At 37.9% G+C, this 17,527-nt stretch overlaps 1 protein-coding gene across 3 annotated transcripts in view; it reads right to left on the reverse strand.

Moving 5' to 3' along the window:
* Positions 1 to 17,527, reverse strand: part of INPP4B (inositol polyphosphate-4-phosphatase type II B) — a 220,868-nt gene that overhangs the window by 63,252 nt on the left and 140,089 nt on the right. For all 3 annotated transcript variants that reach the window (XM_040581815.1, XM_040581804.1, XM_040581824.1), the window contains 3 exons: positions 16,293 to 16,470; positions 11,174 to 11,386; positions 4,950 to 5,091 (listed from right to left, as the gene is read on the reverse strand). In XM_040581815.1, coding sequence (XP_040437749.1) covers positions 4,950 to 5,091; positions 11,174 to 11,386; positions 16,293 to 16,470 — 533 coding nt within the window. The remainder of the gene's footprint in view (positions 1 to 4,949; positions 5,092 to 11,173; positions 11,387 to 16,292; positions 16,471 to 17,527) is intronic.

Below are 17,527 nucleotides of genomic sequence, written 5' to 3' on the forward strand. Positions count from 1 at the left end.
ACAGTTTGGGTGTCCAGAAGAACAATTTTGAATTCATCAAGGTTTATTATTCCATTGTAATCATCTGAGATTTTCTACACTGTCATATAGATTAATAGTGAAAATGGAAACCATCTAATCATACATATATAAAGTGTCTCAGCAGCTTTAGTCACAACAAAAACTGAAAAAGAAGGTGATGGCAATAACAGACATAAAGCTGCAGAAATCTAATATACTCAAAACATAGCAGTATTGCATAAACCTCACTCTAGAAGTGTTGTGCAACTAAATAATCTGATATCTTGTTTAAAAAAGTTTGTTGATTCAGTTAAATAGCCTTTCCTTCCCTTACACATTTTTAAGCTTCCATCAATAACTGAACTACTTGGAGAAAGTACTGCTGAAGCGGTTGTTTCACATGCTGAGCTACATATAGCCCAGTTAAGAACCCTATCAAAAAAAGAAGGATAAAACAAAAGTGAAAGGGAAAAAAAAAAAAAGTGCAGAAATAGAGTTGATGTGAAGACACACTTAAGAGAATGGGAGAAAAAAATGTCAGGAAAAGGAAGGGAAGAGAAAGTTTTTTAGAAGCATTTTGTTTCCTTAGAAGAATAATGCTTGCTACTCAAGCAAACACAGACCAAGGGAGAATTTTTCATCTTCCTGACTAAATGATCACTCACAGTAAAAGCTCTTCTTCTGATGATGCAAACAAAAGCAGAATACAGTTTTATTTCTCATTTATACCAGCATTGCATTGGGAGGGATGCACTGAAAGGATGCAGTGCCAATCCCTAGGGCACTGAAAAACAGAGCACTTTAATCTAGACTTATGATGCCCCGTCAGGTATCAGATTCCTCAAGAAAAATTAACCCATATATGCCTATAGCAATGTGGATATGAACAGATGTTCTCCTTCATTCTAGCTAGGAAATATGGCACCAGGTGCTCTTTGCTACCTGTGCTGAAGGTTACCTTTGGCCAATTCATCTGCCCATAAACATAGTTTACGATTCCATCATTTACTTAAGGCAGAATCCAGGCACAACCACACTGCCAACTTAAATTGTTTGAGATAATGTGGTGGATTTTGCATGTAGCAAATTAGGGAGTACTCACACAGAGCCAGCGGAGGAATGGCTGGGTGATAGTTCTGATGTTGTGGTACAAGGAGCAGATGGGAACAACTGCCTCTTTTAGCAGCACAGCTAAAGATGGAGATCTGTCAGGGGCTGTGTAAACATAAGAGCAAACTACTGTGTTTCACTGGCACCTCTAATGCTGCAGGACAGGCTTTCACATTCTGACTCCCACGGAAAATGAAAAGGTAAAATAAGAATTTAATGTTGTTAAGTAGTTCTTCAAGGCAAATTGGCCTAGAGTTACAAGAATACACACACACCCTTTCCAAATCCATCTACTCTTCCTGATTTATCCTGCACAGAAGTCATAATCCTGCAACTGATGAAACCATAGCATGTTACCTTGGTAACTGATAACTCAAATTCAGTCTTAACAATACACTCAAAGGTCAGACTGCTTGAAAAGTTAGGCTACGGAGGGTATAATTCATGTTGAAAGGTAAGTACAAGAAAAAAGTGCCACTGATATTTCTGATTACAAAGATTCTGTAACAATAAATATAACTATGTTGGGAAAAGAAGAATAAGATCACATGATATCAACACAGACTGCAAATATAAACCTATCTTAGGAATGTCTGAATATATGTTATGGCAACATCTATAGTTACAGGGATATGCTATAGCATCAAATTATTGTCATAACATTTTCTGTCATTTAAAATGAGCATGCATGCATGCATTGACATCTTTTTCATTGTTATATTCTAGAAAAAAAGATTAGTATTAAACCCGTCAGGTTTACTAATATAAGCATACGTTTCATCTTCATCCCATACTTTACAGCATACTTTTCAATGTTTAGGTCAAAACCCTGGGTATTCCCCATTTTTCTTACAAACAGCAGCACAACTTTCCTTACGGTCAACTCCAGCACTTGAGGCAGTTTCAGACTCAGAAATCCATCTGTGCCCATACATTTGCAGTGTTAATGAAATACATTATACTCAAATTATGGTATAATATATAATCGCAAGGTAAGGCAAAATTTTCACGTACATAATGCTTGTGAAATGTATGTAGCATAAAATTCTGTAATTTTAGAAATTTCTTTAGAAAAGAGTTATGAACTCATACAGACAAGCTTTAAATATAAAATGGAGTAGAATTAAGGCAGAATTATAACCCTAAACTTAGAGTCTCAGCCCCTATGTAGATGTTTCACCATGAGTCCTCGGGGCTTCATGCCAAACTTCAGAGAGGAAGATGCAGAGAAAAACAAACATACAAACCCACACTCTCATAGAGAAGTCAAGCATGAAAAATTCCAGCCCCAAAGACAATAGTTTTGAAAACCATTAGGCAACCAACTTCGGCACACACCTGGATGGTTCTTCAGAAAGTTCCATCTTGTAATCTAGTCCTATAAATAAAACTTATTTTAAAACATCTCCATTTCTACATGACCTTGATAGTCCTATAAGCTGTCAAAGGCACTGCACAACACCCTCATGAAAACATCATTAGGAAAGATGTCTTCGTCAAAAAGCAGAACATGAAAACAAAGTGATCTGCCCCACAAATCTCCTGCAGTGTCCATGTGATGGGGTGTTACCAAACACCCAGCACAACTCAGCAGAAGCACTGATTCTGCTCTCACAGAAGGGCACTTGTACTGGTTCAAGAGAGATAGAGAAGGCCATGAAATGAGGGGAAAAAGAAAAGAATTTATTCTGGTGCCATAACTTCTCGATATTTTTTTGTCCTTGGCCTGTCAGCTCCAAAAGACAACTCCTCAGCTGAATAAATCACATCTATAATTTTATAACCATTACAATTACTATTATTGCTTAGCAAGAGACACTTTTCATTCTATTTGATGACTATTATAGTACACAAAAGGAAGTAACTTCTAAGGTTTTTTGGCTTTGTGAGCTCAAAGCTCTAACCAATATTTCATTTGCCTGTGTAGGGTGTGAGCCTGAATCAAAGCTAAGAGCACACCTTTTTATAACTAAAATGAAAGACTCAAATGGACTGGTTAAACATATTTCACAGCTTAAACAGACCAACAGAGGACATGTTCAGGGGGCTGAAGAGAGTGAAGGAAAATCTGTAAACATTCATGTTGCTAAGCATGTCAGAAAGCATCCAAAAAGAATTATCCTAAACCATGAGGTTTTTTAAGACTGGGGAGGGAGGTGGAAATCTGAAGTTTTTTCCATAACTATGGAATACAGATAAACCCCAGTACATGCACGGCTATATATACACACACACAAACGCACTGCAGTAACTTCAGGGAAGTCTGGGTAAAGTGTACTACTACTTTAGCTGCAAAACTTTTCTAACAGACATACTCGCTTTCTGCTAACAATAGCAGAAAAGCTTGTTAGCACCAGGAGAAGGGAAGGGAGTTAGACACAAGAATAAATATTCAATTCTGTTCTTTTAATCAAAATCAGTATGCTTCGGTTCACTTTCCAGAGGTTCTTTCAAGTTAACAACTAAACCTACCCCACTGTTGAGTATTTGTACCTTCTTATCTGAAAAAGGTCGGAAAAATGTAGGAAGCTAACTGTGTTGGTACTTAGCACCTGCAAGCCTTCACTAGAGAACAAAGATGGTATCATCTATCTAACATGGCAGGAATACTGGCCTGGTAGACAGAAATTCAGAGAAGCAAACAGATGAGAAATACTGTGGTCTCTGGACTATTCATACAAAACCAAGTCCAACATGTTTGGCACTGAAAGCAAGAATTCCAGGATGGCAGCAAAAATCTCTCATACTGGTAAAAATATTGACCTTGCAGCTGCATTAAAAATCAGTACTACAACCAAAATCTGTTGCACGAAGCTCATCAGTTTCTACAGTTTCAACTACACAGATGATATACAGATGAAAAAATAGTATTAATTCTTGTTATGTAAGAAAGAAATTAGAAATTAGTTTTAATAACTTTACAGTCCTTGATATTATATTTGAGGGGGGTGGGGGAAGAACATATAAAGGAAAATATAGGATAAAATACACATTTTTTTTTAAAAAAGCCAAAATTATACAAAGCTCCATAAAATAAAGTGGTTGTGGCATTTTTGTAGGTTTTATGGGTTTTTTGGTTGGTTGTTTTAACTGAAGAGTGGCACAAGGGCTGGTTCTGATTTCCTTGTATTTGGACTGCTGCCATTATCACTAGGTAGCTGTTTCATTTATTGCAACACACTTGTCCATCAGAAAGTCTTCTCAGACTTACAAAGCAGATCTAATCTAAGCTTAGAGAAAGCAACAAGGAATGCAGCCGTAGGAAATCAGAAGATTTGGTGATAAGGACCTGCTGTGGACAAAGTCCTACTCACATCATCTCATGGAATCACTCTGCTTAGCTGTCAGTATTAACACAGACTGACAACTGTATTCAAGGAAGAATGAATTTTAGCAAGTCAGAAGACAAAAATCAGTGTACCACTTCAGAAAAGTGGAAGGGTTTACAGAAGAATGACACTGAAACAGAATGTTCACCTTTTCTTACAAGTTTCCTATGGGGTAAGATACACTCCATTTTTTTTTTCCCTTAAAATGGTATATTCTAGTAAAATCTAAAATTAATTAAACTACATCAGCTTTCAAAGAAAAACACTGTGGTTTCAAAAGGTTTTCATTGTAGCACAAAAAACTGAGCACGGCAAGCAGTTTGAGCAGACAATGGAGCTGTAATTTGATAAATAGCCTTCCATCATACAAGGCTACAGCTGTGCAAAACCTTGCTATCAGAACCCTCATCAAAGATGCTATTGATGCTTCTCTGCATTGTTTTTGTGTAACTTTTCAATTTTTAGTCTAGTCAATGATTTAAAAATAATAATAAAAAAAGGATTGCTTACCACCTGCATGCAACACCTTGCAATCTGCTGCTGAAGGGTCATTTTCACCCTCTTTAACGTTGCTGATGTCTTTTTCGAGGAGTCTGTCCACCATGGCAATAACGCAGTTTAAACTCTTTCCCACATTGGCCCAAACCCTGTCCTGAAAAGAGCATCATTATCACTGCACATTACTGAATAAGAAAAAAAAGAGACAATACTAACTCCTTATTAAACACCTTACCTTAAAGTGGAGACAGAGGCATGCAAATTACTAGAAATATTAAGCGCCAGCATATTACTATTTTTCTCATTCTTCACCTGCTACCAACATAAGCCTTTTTCATAGAGTTTTTTCTTGCAGTGTAAATGAGTGAACTGAAACCGTTTGGGGTTTTTTAGACACTGGACAACACATATGCTTCAAATTCTACATGAAAATGCATGCAAAGTTTCAGATACAATCACAAGAAACTGAGCAGTTAGTCTATTTGAAATAATACAGCAAAAATGTAGATCTTCAAAGCCTTGCCAAATCAAATCTTGTGTGCAACTGCCAGTTTTGCCATAGTACTTGACAATCTATTTTTGATAATTTAACATACCCTCTATTTTATCACATCAGTTATTCTGATCAGGCAAATGTAAAAATCAGACTGGAATTAGAAACTTGCTGTCATGACATGTTTACTAGGTAATCTCTTGTTTCGTTCTTCACCTTTCACACAAACTGCAGCCATCACACTTAACTGAGTTTATAATAAATATGAGAATTACAATAGATTGACAGAAGAAATTCTGCACAAGCCCAGGACAAAAGAGATAATGTGGAGTGAAAGAGCGAGCTGTTATGGAACACAGATACAGAAAAAGTCCTTCAGGTGCTGGATGCTGCAGAAATTGAAGGTCTTGCATCTACTTTTGTGGGGCTGAGTAAGAAAAAGCAAAAAAACCCAAGCTGTACAAGAAATGAAGCTGTGCACAAGGCTAGCAATCAGACTAAACCCAAAACACAACAAAGGCACAACACCCGCCCCCCCATGTGTATGTTTCAATGTTGAGTCATTCTGAAAGTGATGCAGAGCAACCAGTTCGCTTGAGCATTAAACATGGGAAGATAATATCACTGCTTTTCTTCCTACTTTATGACATAATAGCCAGAAGCATTATGTAAACATCAGGCCTTGAGGTTTAAGAATGGAGTTGCAAAAGACAACAAGAGAAAAGGTTAAAGAAAACTGAAAACTCAGAGAAATACCACTGCTCCACAGAAATGGTAACACCTGGGAGTTGGGTGAAGGCAAAGTCAGAACTACTCTCAAGGCAAACATTTAATCTAAGGTTTATTTTTAATTACATGCCACACTTCTTAGGCCATTATCCTGACTAAGGGATCTGATCTTTCCCTGTTCCCTCCACTTGAGAGCACACCCTGAGACAAGCAGGCATCCTGCCCTGAGGGACATGACACGGGCCTGCAGACAGAAGCGTGTACTTGCAGAATCTGTACAGCAACACAGATCCTCTCCTCCAGCTCCCCAAACTTGATTCCTGGAAAGTTCTTGTAGGGCTGCCTTAAGGACAAGTGAGCATCTAGTGTTGTAGCTGGATGTAGAAACTATGGTTTGATCCTGTCCCTTCATAAACCCATGACTTACCCACACTATGAAAAAGGTATTGATTTAAAAGAGGCAAGAAGCTGGTCACTCTCATGAAGAACTGCATTTAATTCACAAATTGTTTAAGTACTGCATGTACAATGTAACAAGTGGAAATATCTGCACGGGTATGCACAAAACAAACCATTAGACACATGACTATCATTCACATGCATAGATATAATTTAAAGCCAAAGACAGAGGAGAGATATAGATGCCTTCAAAAGTTTCATCCCGTATGTACCTCAAGCATTCCTGAAAAACATCTAGAATGTGGGTGAAATGATTGATTTCCACCACCCACAAGTACTATTTTGGGAAGAAGGATTCTGTGAAGAGCAATGAAATACTGCAAACAGCAAAAATTCTGGCCCCAGGTAGCTGCAAGTTTTACTAGAGAGTAGCAGGGAACTTCAGGTTTTCTAGTCACTGAAGTTGCTGAGGTATATGAACTCAAGTTGCTTAGCGTGGCTTCAGCAACGTAATTTCCCTTGCCTCCCTCTGCTGGGGGAGTTTAATCCCAACACAAAGAGCGTTAAGCTCTTAATGAGCATCTGGAGTTATTGCACAAGCAACACAAATACGAGTCTTTGTTTCATTTTGGAAAGAACACTTTTCTCTCTTCAAACCAACTATTAACCCAGCATTGAGATGATGTCTATACAATATTCACACAAACATTCCCCGAGGGTTTAGAAGCAAATTCATAAACATCTGTTGCCAGAAAGCTCACTCTTATTATCATATAGCTGCCTTTTTCACATATGGGCAAGTGAGAGGGAGCCAGCTCTTTTTCTCCACATAGAAGGTTCCTGGGATTAAAAGCCATCGTAGAAGGACAGAAAAAGTAGACGTGTCTATCGTTAATTGTGACGTTATTCTGTCTGAACCAAAGAGGCCCACATTTTTCCAAGAGAGCTGCTGGAATTCTGCAGTTTGTTAAGAATGATTCTTGAGTAAAAAAGCAGTTTCCAATCAACAAGAATCAAGTGACTCCATATTATTCTCTGTGATAAAATATCCATCCAGTTCACACTCTTTGCCATCCTTACTACTCCCATAACGTTTTCCTGTAGCCTAGCACACTTTCCACGTGCCTTTCACCTTCCCAAGTGGTCTATTTTCAATTTGCTTAAGAACTACCTCACAAATGTTCATTTTGCTGCGTGTGCCAGGTTAAAGGACAAAATCAACCACAGCCTCTCAAGTAAGCAGTCCTATAAGGCCTCTGCGTGAGCGGAGGGATCAGAAGAAAATGTCTTATTTCTTGATATGCTGAAGTACTAAGACCTTAGATTCCCAAGCAGGATGCTTCTTCCCTGACACCAGTTTTCCCACCAGTTGCTTTGGAGCTAACTGGATGGTAAGTTTACGACTGTGGTGTGAAAGAACAAGAGAAACAAGGTCTCTGGCTCCCTCTCGTTACTGCTTCTTTAAGCTCAAAAGTCAAACACATGACAGGGAACGTGGAAATCTGTAACAGGGCTTGACCCTCTTGGGACAAGGCAACAACATATTGACATCATCCACTTCTTCCAACTTTCAGGAGCCATTTGGGATGTTAAGAAGTCCCAGCACATGTGGCTAGGTGTTACTAGTTAGAAATGGCCATAGTTGCTCTTCTCTTGCCACCTCTGCTGTAGCACTGGCACACGTGCATGCATACTTATAATGATCTCCGTGAAGAGCTAGGCCTTGCCATCACAGAAGGATGGACACTTTTCTTAGGACATTTAAAAATGAACCTGTAAAAGAATTCTATTTCATCCACCCAATTAAAAAAAAAAAAAAAAAAAAAAAGTAATTGATTTCCATTTGCTCTGTAAGTATTGTTAAAGGGCAATTCAACTCCCTCATTTCACCGAACAGGAGTAGAAACTGTTTTCCTGTCATTGCACCTGACTGGATGTCTTCCTCCTAAGCACTGCGGGTCAGTGGAGTCCCAGAGGCTGTTTTTCTGTTTTTAAAGGATTCTCAGGCTTTCTAAATTCACTACAGAGCTCCTTAGACATCTCTTTTCCCTCTACATACACCACTGCAGTTGCATGCTTTAGTTGTGCCAAGTATGAGAGAGCAACTGCATTCCCCAGTGCTATGAAGATACCGTGTCCTGCCTCCTTCATATGGGTTGATAGCCCCATATTGCTTTAAGGTCTTTTTGAGGTATGCTTATAAATAAAGCAAATAACTAATGTGCATGACTAACACCCTTTTTTGATGAGACAGTGCTTTGGAGTAGAATGTATTGCACACAGGTCAGTATTCAAGATGCCTGCCTGAGTACCACGTCAGTATTGGTACATTACTTGTTGGAAATGCCATTTTGCCTGTTCTTTGTAGCCCCAACCATGGCGAGTAGCCAGTCAGAAATGAGAGCAGAAACAGCTCCACATGGCAGCGTGCCTACCTTTTCTTGTGCTATGCAGGACAACATGCTTTGTTCCCTCCTGCAGGGAGGTTCTAAGATAGTGGAATCAGCTGGCTAAGGAAGAGACTGTCTACCCAGAGGCAATCTAAAACTCTCAAGTTAATTGTTTTTCCTTCAACAGCAATGCTTTGTACTGATGTAAACAGCTGAAACCATACTGCTGTCAGTTACCCTGGGATGAGTATTTGTACTTGGTATCAAGGAGAGGTACAACGAAGTATTGCTATGAAGAAATTGGCTTTTTGGAAAACACTCGTCACTCAGTGAAAGGGCACCCTGCACAGTTAAGCAAATGGGAATTATTCCTTAGATACAACTTTGGATGCCAGAGAAGTGAGTGGATCTCACCTAGTTTTTGAACGCTGCCTTGTATTCGTTTTCATGATGGTTGTAAGGTAATGCAGTCATTGGAAGTGGATGGAACAGGGTCAGCTTAAAGAGTTTTTGATGTCACTGATTAGATTTCAGGCAAAATTAAAATTGAAATTCCAATTGCAAACTGCAACTCTAGTGCTTGATAATAGTGTGTGTGGAAAACAACAGAGGAGGATATAGTACTGTGCATACAAAGCAATGTATCTCAAAGTTTTTTTCCTTTATAGTTAACTTTCAGAGTAGATTAAGCATTTTTTCAAATTTTAAACTCATTTATTCTTTCTCTTTTCATCATGCTAATGACAATTTGATCATTAAAACTCATATTATTCATTACCACCATTGACAGAAAGAACTGAAAAATAATGGAAGCGTGATCTTTCATATGAGAAAAAAACAAATTTTCTCTAAGATTTATACTGTCTCAAGTTTGACAGTGACTCTGACTCAGTTTAACTCAGAAAATACTTAGATACACTTACCTTTGATCAAGCAGGTAATCTTATTAATTCAGCAGAAAAAATATTTACACTTTAAACTAATATGCTTATATTTTTTAATAGATGAGGACCAAGTACCTGGCAGAAATATTTTTTAAAAAAAAAATTGATAATGAAACACAGTGAAGTTAGTTTCTCTGCAGAAAAGCTCAATTAAAGTACTAAATTAAAATACAACTTGCACAAAAATGCCATTTTTCCAATGCAAAATTTCTCCCTTTTATTAAATCTATGGTGGTATTTATTTTTCTGACTGTTTCAACAGCTGGAAACAAACATTTTGGCTTTGATTTCAAGGAAAGATGAACCATTCTAGCCCCTCAGGTTGTTGAGAAAACACAAAAAAGTGAATTCAAGCCTCTAAAACCAGATGACATAAAAGAATGAGTTAGTTATTGTTTAAATCTAATGACTACTTAATGCATGGGGGTTTGGAAATATTTCTCTTTTCTCTAGAAGAAATATATTTATCTTCCATTATTTGTGGTATGGATAGAAATTACAGTTCAGGTGTAAGTACTGTAGTGCACAAGTAATTAATTATATAGAAAAGAGATTCATATGCTTGCATTCTTTACATTTATGAGAATGCAGTGATGAACTGAAAGTATGAGCCTGAACCAAGTAAAAATAGCTTATGTTCAGGGTGTATGTAAAAAAGAAGCAGATCCATCAAACACATCCATCAAAATAATTTACAAAATTTCAGCCATATACATAATATAAATCTTTGAAAGATATGATAAGAATGTTAAAATCTAAAAGCCATGTTTAATTCTTTTACACAGTCTCAGACATCCTCTAAGAACAGTCTTAAGGGAAAAGAGCTCTGTTTTGCTAAGGGCTAATTCATGTGTATTTTAAACCATTTATGTTCAGCCTTGGGGGGTGGGGGGAAAGAATTTTCCTTCCTAATAGCACATGTTGTTCCAGTATTCTTAAATCTGCCTAACTTGCAAAAGGAACTAAAGAGCAAAGAAAGGCTATTTTCCTCTCTGGGCAAGAAATACTCATCATCCTCACTGCTACATGTACAACCAAGCAGTCACTCAGGAGCACACCGTACTTACAAAAAACCTTTCAAGTTCATTTCAGAATATACAATGCATCTGAAAAATATTATTTCACGGTTTTGCTCCCCTCTTGCCACCCCCCCTCCCCGCTCCCTGCCACCCCCACCCCACCCCCCATAAGAAATGACAGGGACATTTAAGGCTTTTATTTGTTTATGCTGATTTGTAAGGTTAGGGATTGAATACCAACCAAGAGTGTCTGACTACTTACCCACTCCTCCTCATCGTACTCGGAATGATGGGGTATAGAGTCCTGTCTTTTAATCTGAGAAGGATGGCCCTGATGCTGCAAATCACCCTCCTCTTCTGCATTGTTTCTAGGCACAGCTGGTTTCTTGAGGACACAGCCAGGCCGGGCTGTGTATAGTGCTAAAAGGGCACTTCTGACCAGCTGATCCTTAAATGCATGCACAAATAACTCTGTCTAGAAAAAAAACCAATGAATGAAAAGGTTAGACCAAAGAATGCAATACTGCAACACAGCTCTAACACCGAACTACCCTTAGGCGGAGCGGTTATTTGTTTCAGGCTGGCCTGAGAGGCAGAAAACAAAGCAAACCAACAAACAATGAGGAACAATTCAAAAGTTTCAGGGACACCATCACATTCTACAAAGCCAGAGTTTGAAGGATTAACACAAAAGTACAGTATCTGTCATAGATATCATCAATTTTTTCACACAATCCTATTCTATTTGAGTTCCAAATTTTGCCTGCAGAGATGAGCCTCTACAAGAACAACTTCCGAGACTAACCAACCACTGCTCAATAATTTCCAAGTAAGTGTCAGATAAAATGTGATTAACAAATTTAAGGATCTTCTTAAAACCAGACCATTCTACAAGATGTTTCCTTTCACTACAGGGTGGCAATCACTAGCAAAGCCATAGTGACAGACAGCTGGGGTGAGTCACAGTTTTGAACATGCGACAGGGTTCATCTGTCCAAGCAGGGGGAGCATGCACCCTGACACTATACCACATCTACCACACCTGACCCAGGCTGCCAGAGCTCCTCTCCTCAGTCGGAAGCCCTGGTTCACAGGTGATGATGAAACAGTTTCACATTTCTCTCACAGCCCAATTACCTGAATTTATTTATTGCAGAGTAGTGGGATTTAGCTGCCTTCCTATTTACCCAAAACATAGTGGATTGTCATGTGCAGATTCAGATGCTGAACTGCCTTTATGCACACAATCTTAATTAAACGGGCATGTGGAAACATATGTAGCTAAAAGTCAGAGCAACCAGCCTGAACAAGCAGTCACACAAAGCTAGGAAATTATAGAAATAAAGGTTGCCCAGCCAAGCTTCATTCAGCCCTTTCATGCTTCTTATGCAAAGCCTGGAGGAGAAGTAGCAAAAAACCCCCCAAACCAAACAAGTTTCAAGTGTCAGCATCTATCTCCCTGTAAATCTTTCTCAAAGTTTTTCTGCACTTCTTACTTCTGTTCTTAGCCCATCCCTTTTTGCTAGTACTTACTCCCCTTTTGGACACCTCTACTCCTACGCAATTTATTTTTCTGGCTTTCCTACCTCAATATGCCCTCAGAAGTTTACTGACATTTAGACCACAACGCTCTAAATAACTGGTGTCTTAAAGCTCCAGCTGCTGGGTTAGGCACATGCCTAGGAAGTTTCTCCTCCTTCCTGTTTTCATGATGTTTAGGACATGGTTGCACATAGAAAGGCTGAAAATTTGCTGCAAATAAAACTCCAAAGTCTTAAAAATAAGAATCTCAGGGATATCTAAGCAAAGTTATGGGTTTTTTAAACCAACATCAGGACTTCCTTCAGAGTTCAGCTGGGATTCTTTAGTGATTAGGCTTGGTGACACTATTCATCTCCCCTGCAATTTCACCAGACCTATTCTGTGTCCTCCTTGCTAACTTGGTGCCTGAGGGAATGGGTGCTTAAACAGCTGCAGTTTTCTTATACATAGCCCCGCAGGTCTGCCTCATGGTTGCCCTGAAATGCATCATAGGACAATTTCACTTTTCTACATTTCTAGCCTTCACGTGTTGTGTGCTTAGATAGTAGGTACTCTTTGGGGAGTACTGCTATAAAACCTTATCAAACTTCTATAAAGCAGAGGCAAAGTGAGACTTGTGGAGTTGACTTTTCTTGCATGGTAACAACAGAGCTTCTCTTCAAGATGGTTCTACAGTTTGTCACGGTTTTGCTGAGGGTCTGTACCTCCCCCCCTCAAAGTCTGCTTGAGATCATTTCAGGTCTCTGCACCAGGCATGGTAGACTCAAAAAAGCTTTAAATTTCAGAAAAAAATTAAGTATTGGACACCTTGAAGTAAGGAATGCCCACTATGGCTGTAATGCATATTAGGTAACTAGCTGTTTAAGTAATTTAATCTAATATCAATACTTTATAGGGAAAAATAATTTTAAAAAGCAAACTGGCATGGAAGTGAACCTCCTTTTTTTTCATATAAAAACTAAAGTGCTTCTCTAATTAAATTCCATTCAGGGATTCCATTGGTTTAACAACAATCTACATTTTAACTGCATTTTCTTACAGCTCAGTACAGCTAAATTTGCAGAACATCGCTATTTATAAAATCATATTGAAATCACGAAATGAGTCTATACAAAGAAATGAAAACTTTGCAAATTCTTTTAGATACTTGACTAAAGAATATTTCTGCAAACAAAGATAGGCATAGCTGGAAAATGAATTTATCAAGCCTTCTGCAAGCTGCAAATGCTGATATACTTGTCGACAGCTAAAGGCTTCCTTAATCAATTAACAGAAAGTGTTGATAAAAGGTTAGTCTCAGGAAAACACTACAGTAAACTGCAAATCATCTATGGAGCAGTAAAACCATGCTTAATATGAGAGAATAAGCTCAATTTATGAAGCAGCAGTGGAATTACTTGATTTAATTTTCCACTTTCAATACATGGAGCCAGTCCTTCCATTTCTAAAGTAAATCCTTAACTGTAATTGACATTATTGATAGCTCAGATGTACTTGCTGCTACCTAATGTTTTTAGAAAGATTTATTCTATATATGTATCTCTCAGATGTACTCGCTGCTACCTAATGTTTTTAGAAAGAATTATTCTATATATCAAGCTTAACATTATTTTTAAATAAAAAGTGATATGCTTTTCAATAAACTTGAGGGATTTAATCACCTGGCAAATAATTTTTATGATTTCTTCAAACACTGGTTTAATTTCTAAATTTCTATCAAGTTAAAACTATGAGAACATTTTTTTTTTAAATAGAAAGTATACAAAAGGTGCAAGAGCAGAAGCACCTCATATGCCTCAAGCATACAGGTAGGCATCATGTAATTCTAGTCAGAAGAGCATGCCAACCTATCTTAAATATAACCAGGAACACTCTGTTGGTCTTGGTTCTCCCACACTGAACCAGAGAGTATACCTATACAGATAACCTATATAGATAGGTTATCTTAGGATATCAAGATGATGCTTTGTTTTAAATATGAGGGATCTAATTTCAGAACTATGTGGGTTCACACAATTTGGGTTTTTGAAACTTAATAGTGCCCTTCTCTAAAGTTGCTTCTTGGCCTTTCCTTTCCTCCCCAACTCTCTTCCCTTCTTTACAAGCAGATATCCCTCCACACTAGTTTCTTGAGCAGTTCCACCTTCTTTCTCAATTATCTGCCTTCTCCTCAGAGTGCATTTGGGAATAGACAGGGAAGCAGATATTCAACTGTTCATTCAGCAGCTGTCCAGACAACTGCATTCATCTCTTCCAATCAAAAGGTGGAGGCTGGATAGATAGTATGGGCTGTCAGGTGGACTACATCAGGTGAGACTCCTGCTTCCACATCTGGGAAGCTGTGCTCATGTACTAACCAGCAATTTAATCCTGGCCCTGAAAAGTTGATATGAACATTTACAACTAAATCACCAGCTATAAATTTAAAAGATCTGTGACTTTTCCAAACTGAATTGATTGTCTTTGTTGGCCCTTTTCTATAGTCAGACTCTCCAATAGGCCACGGTTCAAATGGCAGGTTAGTATCATAGCTCCTTGCAGCCGCTCTGAAATCATCCGCTCCTCCTGCTCAGACAGGCAAAGATGGGAAGAGCAAAGCAAACGGCTATAGCTAATATATGAATTCCCCAGCAAACCAGGTCTTGAATCTTCAGAACAAACGCTTCTTTGATTTGTTTTACTTGTGCATGCATATTTCTTTGAACTAACCACTAATAGAGCAGCTCCACCTATTCTATGCACAATAAAGAACGGCCTCCAGTACACTATAATTGCCACAACCCCCTCCTAAATTCCTCCCTTTCTTTTCCAGGCTGGATTCTGCTTTCTTATATCATTCCTGTAATTCACAGCGACTTCAGTGTTCTCAGAGTTACTTTGGATTTAACATCTGTAACTGAGAGCGACGTTTATCTCCCCCGTGGCTCCAATGCAATGCCTTCACAGTATGCAGCTGAGCTCAATATTCAGGTTTGAAACTCTCCCGTTGAACAATGTACTGCTGGGATAATAGTGCTCAACAGACCACAGGGGTTGCCACTTCCCAATAGCTGAAGATATATTGAAATGGTTATTGATAGTGTTATTAAGTCATATTGAGATCACATTACAGAAGGTACGGCCCATGAAGCAATGGGAAACTTTTTTCAAGCCCTCTGGTCATAGCTATAGTGCCTAATATTTTTATAGGCTAACATATGCTTAGAAGTACTTCAGACTTCAGCTAATCTCTAATATCACTCTGTGAGACAAGTGGAAAATACTATCTTCCTTAATTTAGAGCTAAAGAAACTAAGATGAGGAAGAGCCTACAGCTACAGAGGAATATAATAGGAGAAAAAGAATTAAAATTTGAGACCTCCTGGTGCCAACTTCCTAGCTTCTCCTTCCAGACTATATCACCATTTTTGATAACACTGTATTGTTCTAAAGCTTATGCACAAACCTGGCTTGAACTACATCCCACAAGTAGCAGTTTGATGTATCACAGAAAGAGAAACAAAATAACCCTTTATCATAACACAAAATTAATTACAATAATCTATTTTCTATAAACCCCAGTATGTGAACACTAGAGGATAACAATGACACATGAAATTAAATTAATTATACTTTCAAATAAAGACAACCTTTATAGATTTCCTTAATTTTTCTATGCAAAAAGCCTACAGAAATGCTAAATAACATTCTTTTTCTAATAGCAACGTTTTGAAGTTCATTTTAGCAGAGCTTATTTAACATTTCCTGATGCTGTGAAAGTCAATTTATGCAGAAAAAAAACCCAACAGTTAGAGACTTGGTTATTCCATTTTCCATTGCAGCAAAGATTTGAATCTTACTTTTTCTGAAAGCATCTTTAAAGAATTCTTCAAGCTGTCTGGAGAACGCTGGCTTGCAGAATTAAGCAGCAGGTCTGCATGGCTTGATATGAGAGGTTGTAGATGATTGATGTTGCTGAGAACTTCTTTTGCCTTGGCTGTGTTTTCAGGTGAATAGTAAATACACTGGTATCCAGTACTGTAATAACAGAGAGAGAGTCACATAATGTCAAAATAATTTCTGCTATTAATAACAATGCTTAATGTGCTAAAAATCTTAGTTCTAGTTTTGCAAAAAAATTACAGATACCTGAACTTCACTGATATAATTGAAACACTCTTTCCTTTAATGGTAAAACCAAATCCTTGCTTGAACAGTAAAAGGTAACAGACTGCCCACCATCAAACACTCCAAGTAGTACTGTTCAACCTAATCACGTAATCAGCAATTAATATTAACCTAAGAAAAATGGGGTTTTATTTATTTATTTTCAAAAATGTAATTCTAGAGAAACAGGTTTCACCTTGTCAGGTAATAATCACAAAGAGCATAAGGTTCTTTGTTTTTCCAGTGAATTGCCCATCACATTATTAATTACCTCACTAGGTCTTTCAAAATGAGCCATTAATGTTTAATTGATCAATGGCCCACACTATGTTTCAATAACCAGATAACCAGTTATCTGCAATAAAAAAACCCCGTGTTTAGTTTGCAAGAAAAGACACAGAAATGGCATGTGAGAGTTAATTACTACAAAACCACACAAGTGCACACTGAAAACTTCCTACTTCCCTTTTAACTGTTCAGAAACTACAGGAATTCTTTTGCACAACTTCTTTTGTTTCCCTTGTTTTTTTCCCCCAACACTTACTAACTATGCGATATCCTTTTATACCTTTATTCCAAAATTCCATTTTAGACAGCATGCATACACCTACTGGTTCTTTGCTGTAATATACATTTCCCCACCTAAATCTCTTGTCCATAATCCTTCTCTTTATAAAGCCCTGCTTCAGTCTTTCAGAGAAACTAACAAAAATCTTTTGCAGTTTCAGATCAACCCATAATGCAGGAAAATAATGCAACTGTGAAACTTCTGGAACATTACCAATGCCAAAGCAATGTAGATACTACTCCCCAGTTGGTTCTGTATCTCTTTTCTTTCCGTGTGCCTATTTGTCATACATCTTTCAGCCTCTTCCACCCTTTCCCCAATGACTTCAGTTTTTCTTAATTTCATATATCAAGACCTGAA

The sequence above is a fragment of the Falco naumanni genome, chromosome 1, assembly GCF_017639655.2.
Source record: "Falco naumanni isolate bFalNau1 chromosome 1, bFalNau1.pat, whole genome shotgun sequence".
Taxonomy (NCBI): Eukaryota; Metazoa; Chordata; class Aves; order Falconiformes; family Falconidae; genus Falco; species Falco naumanni.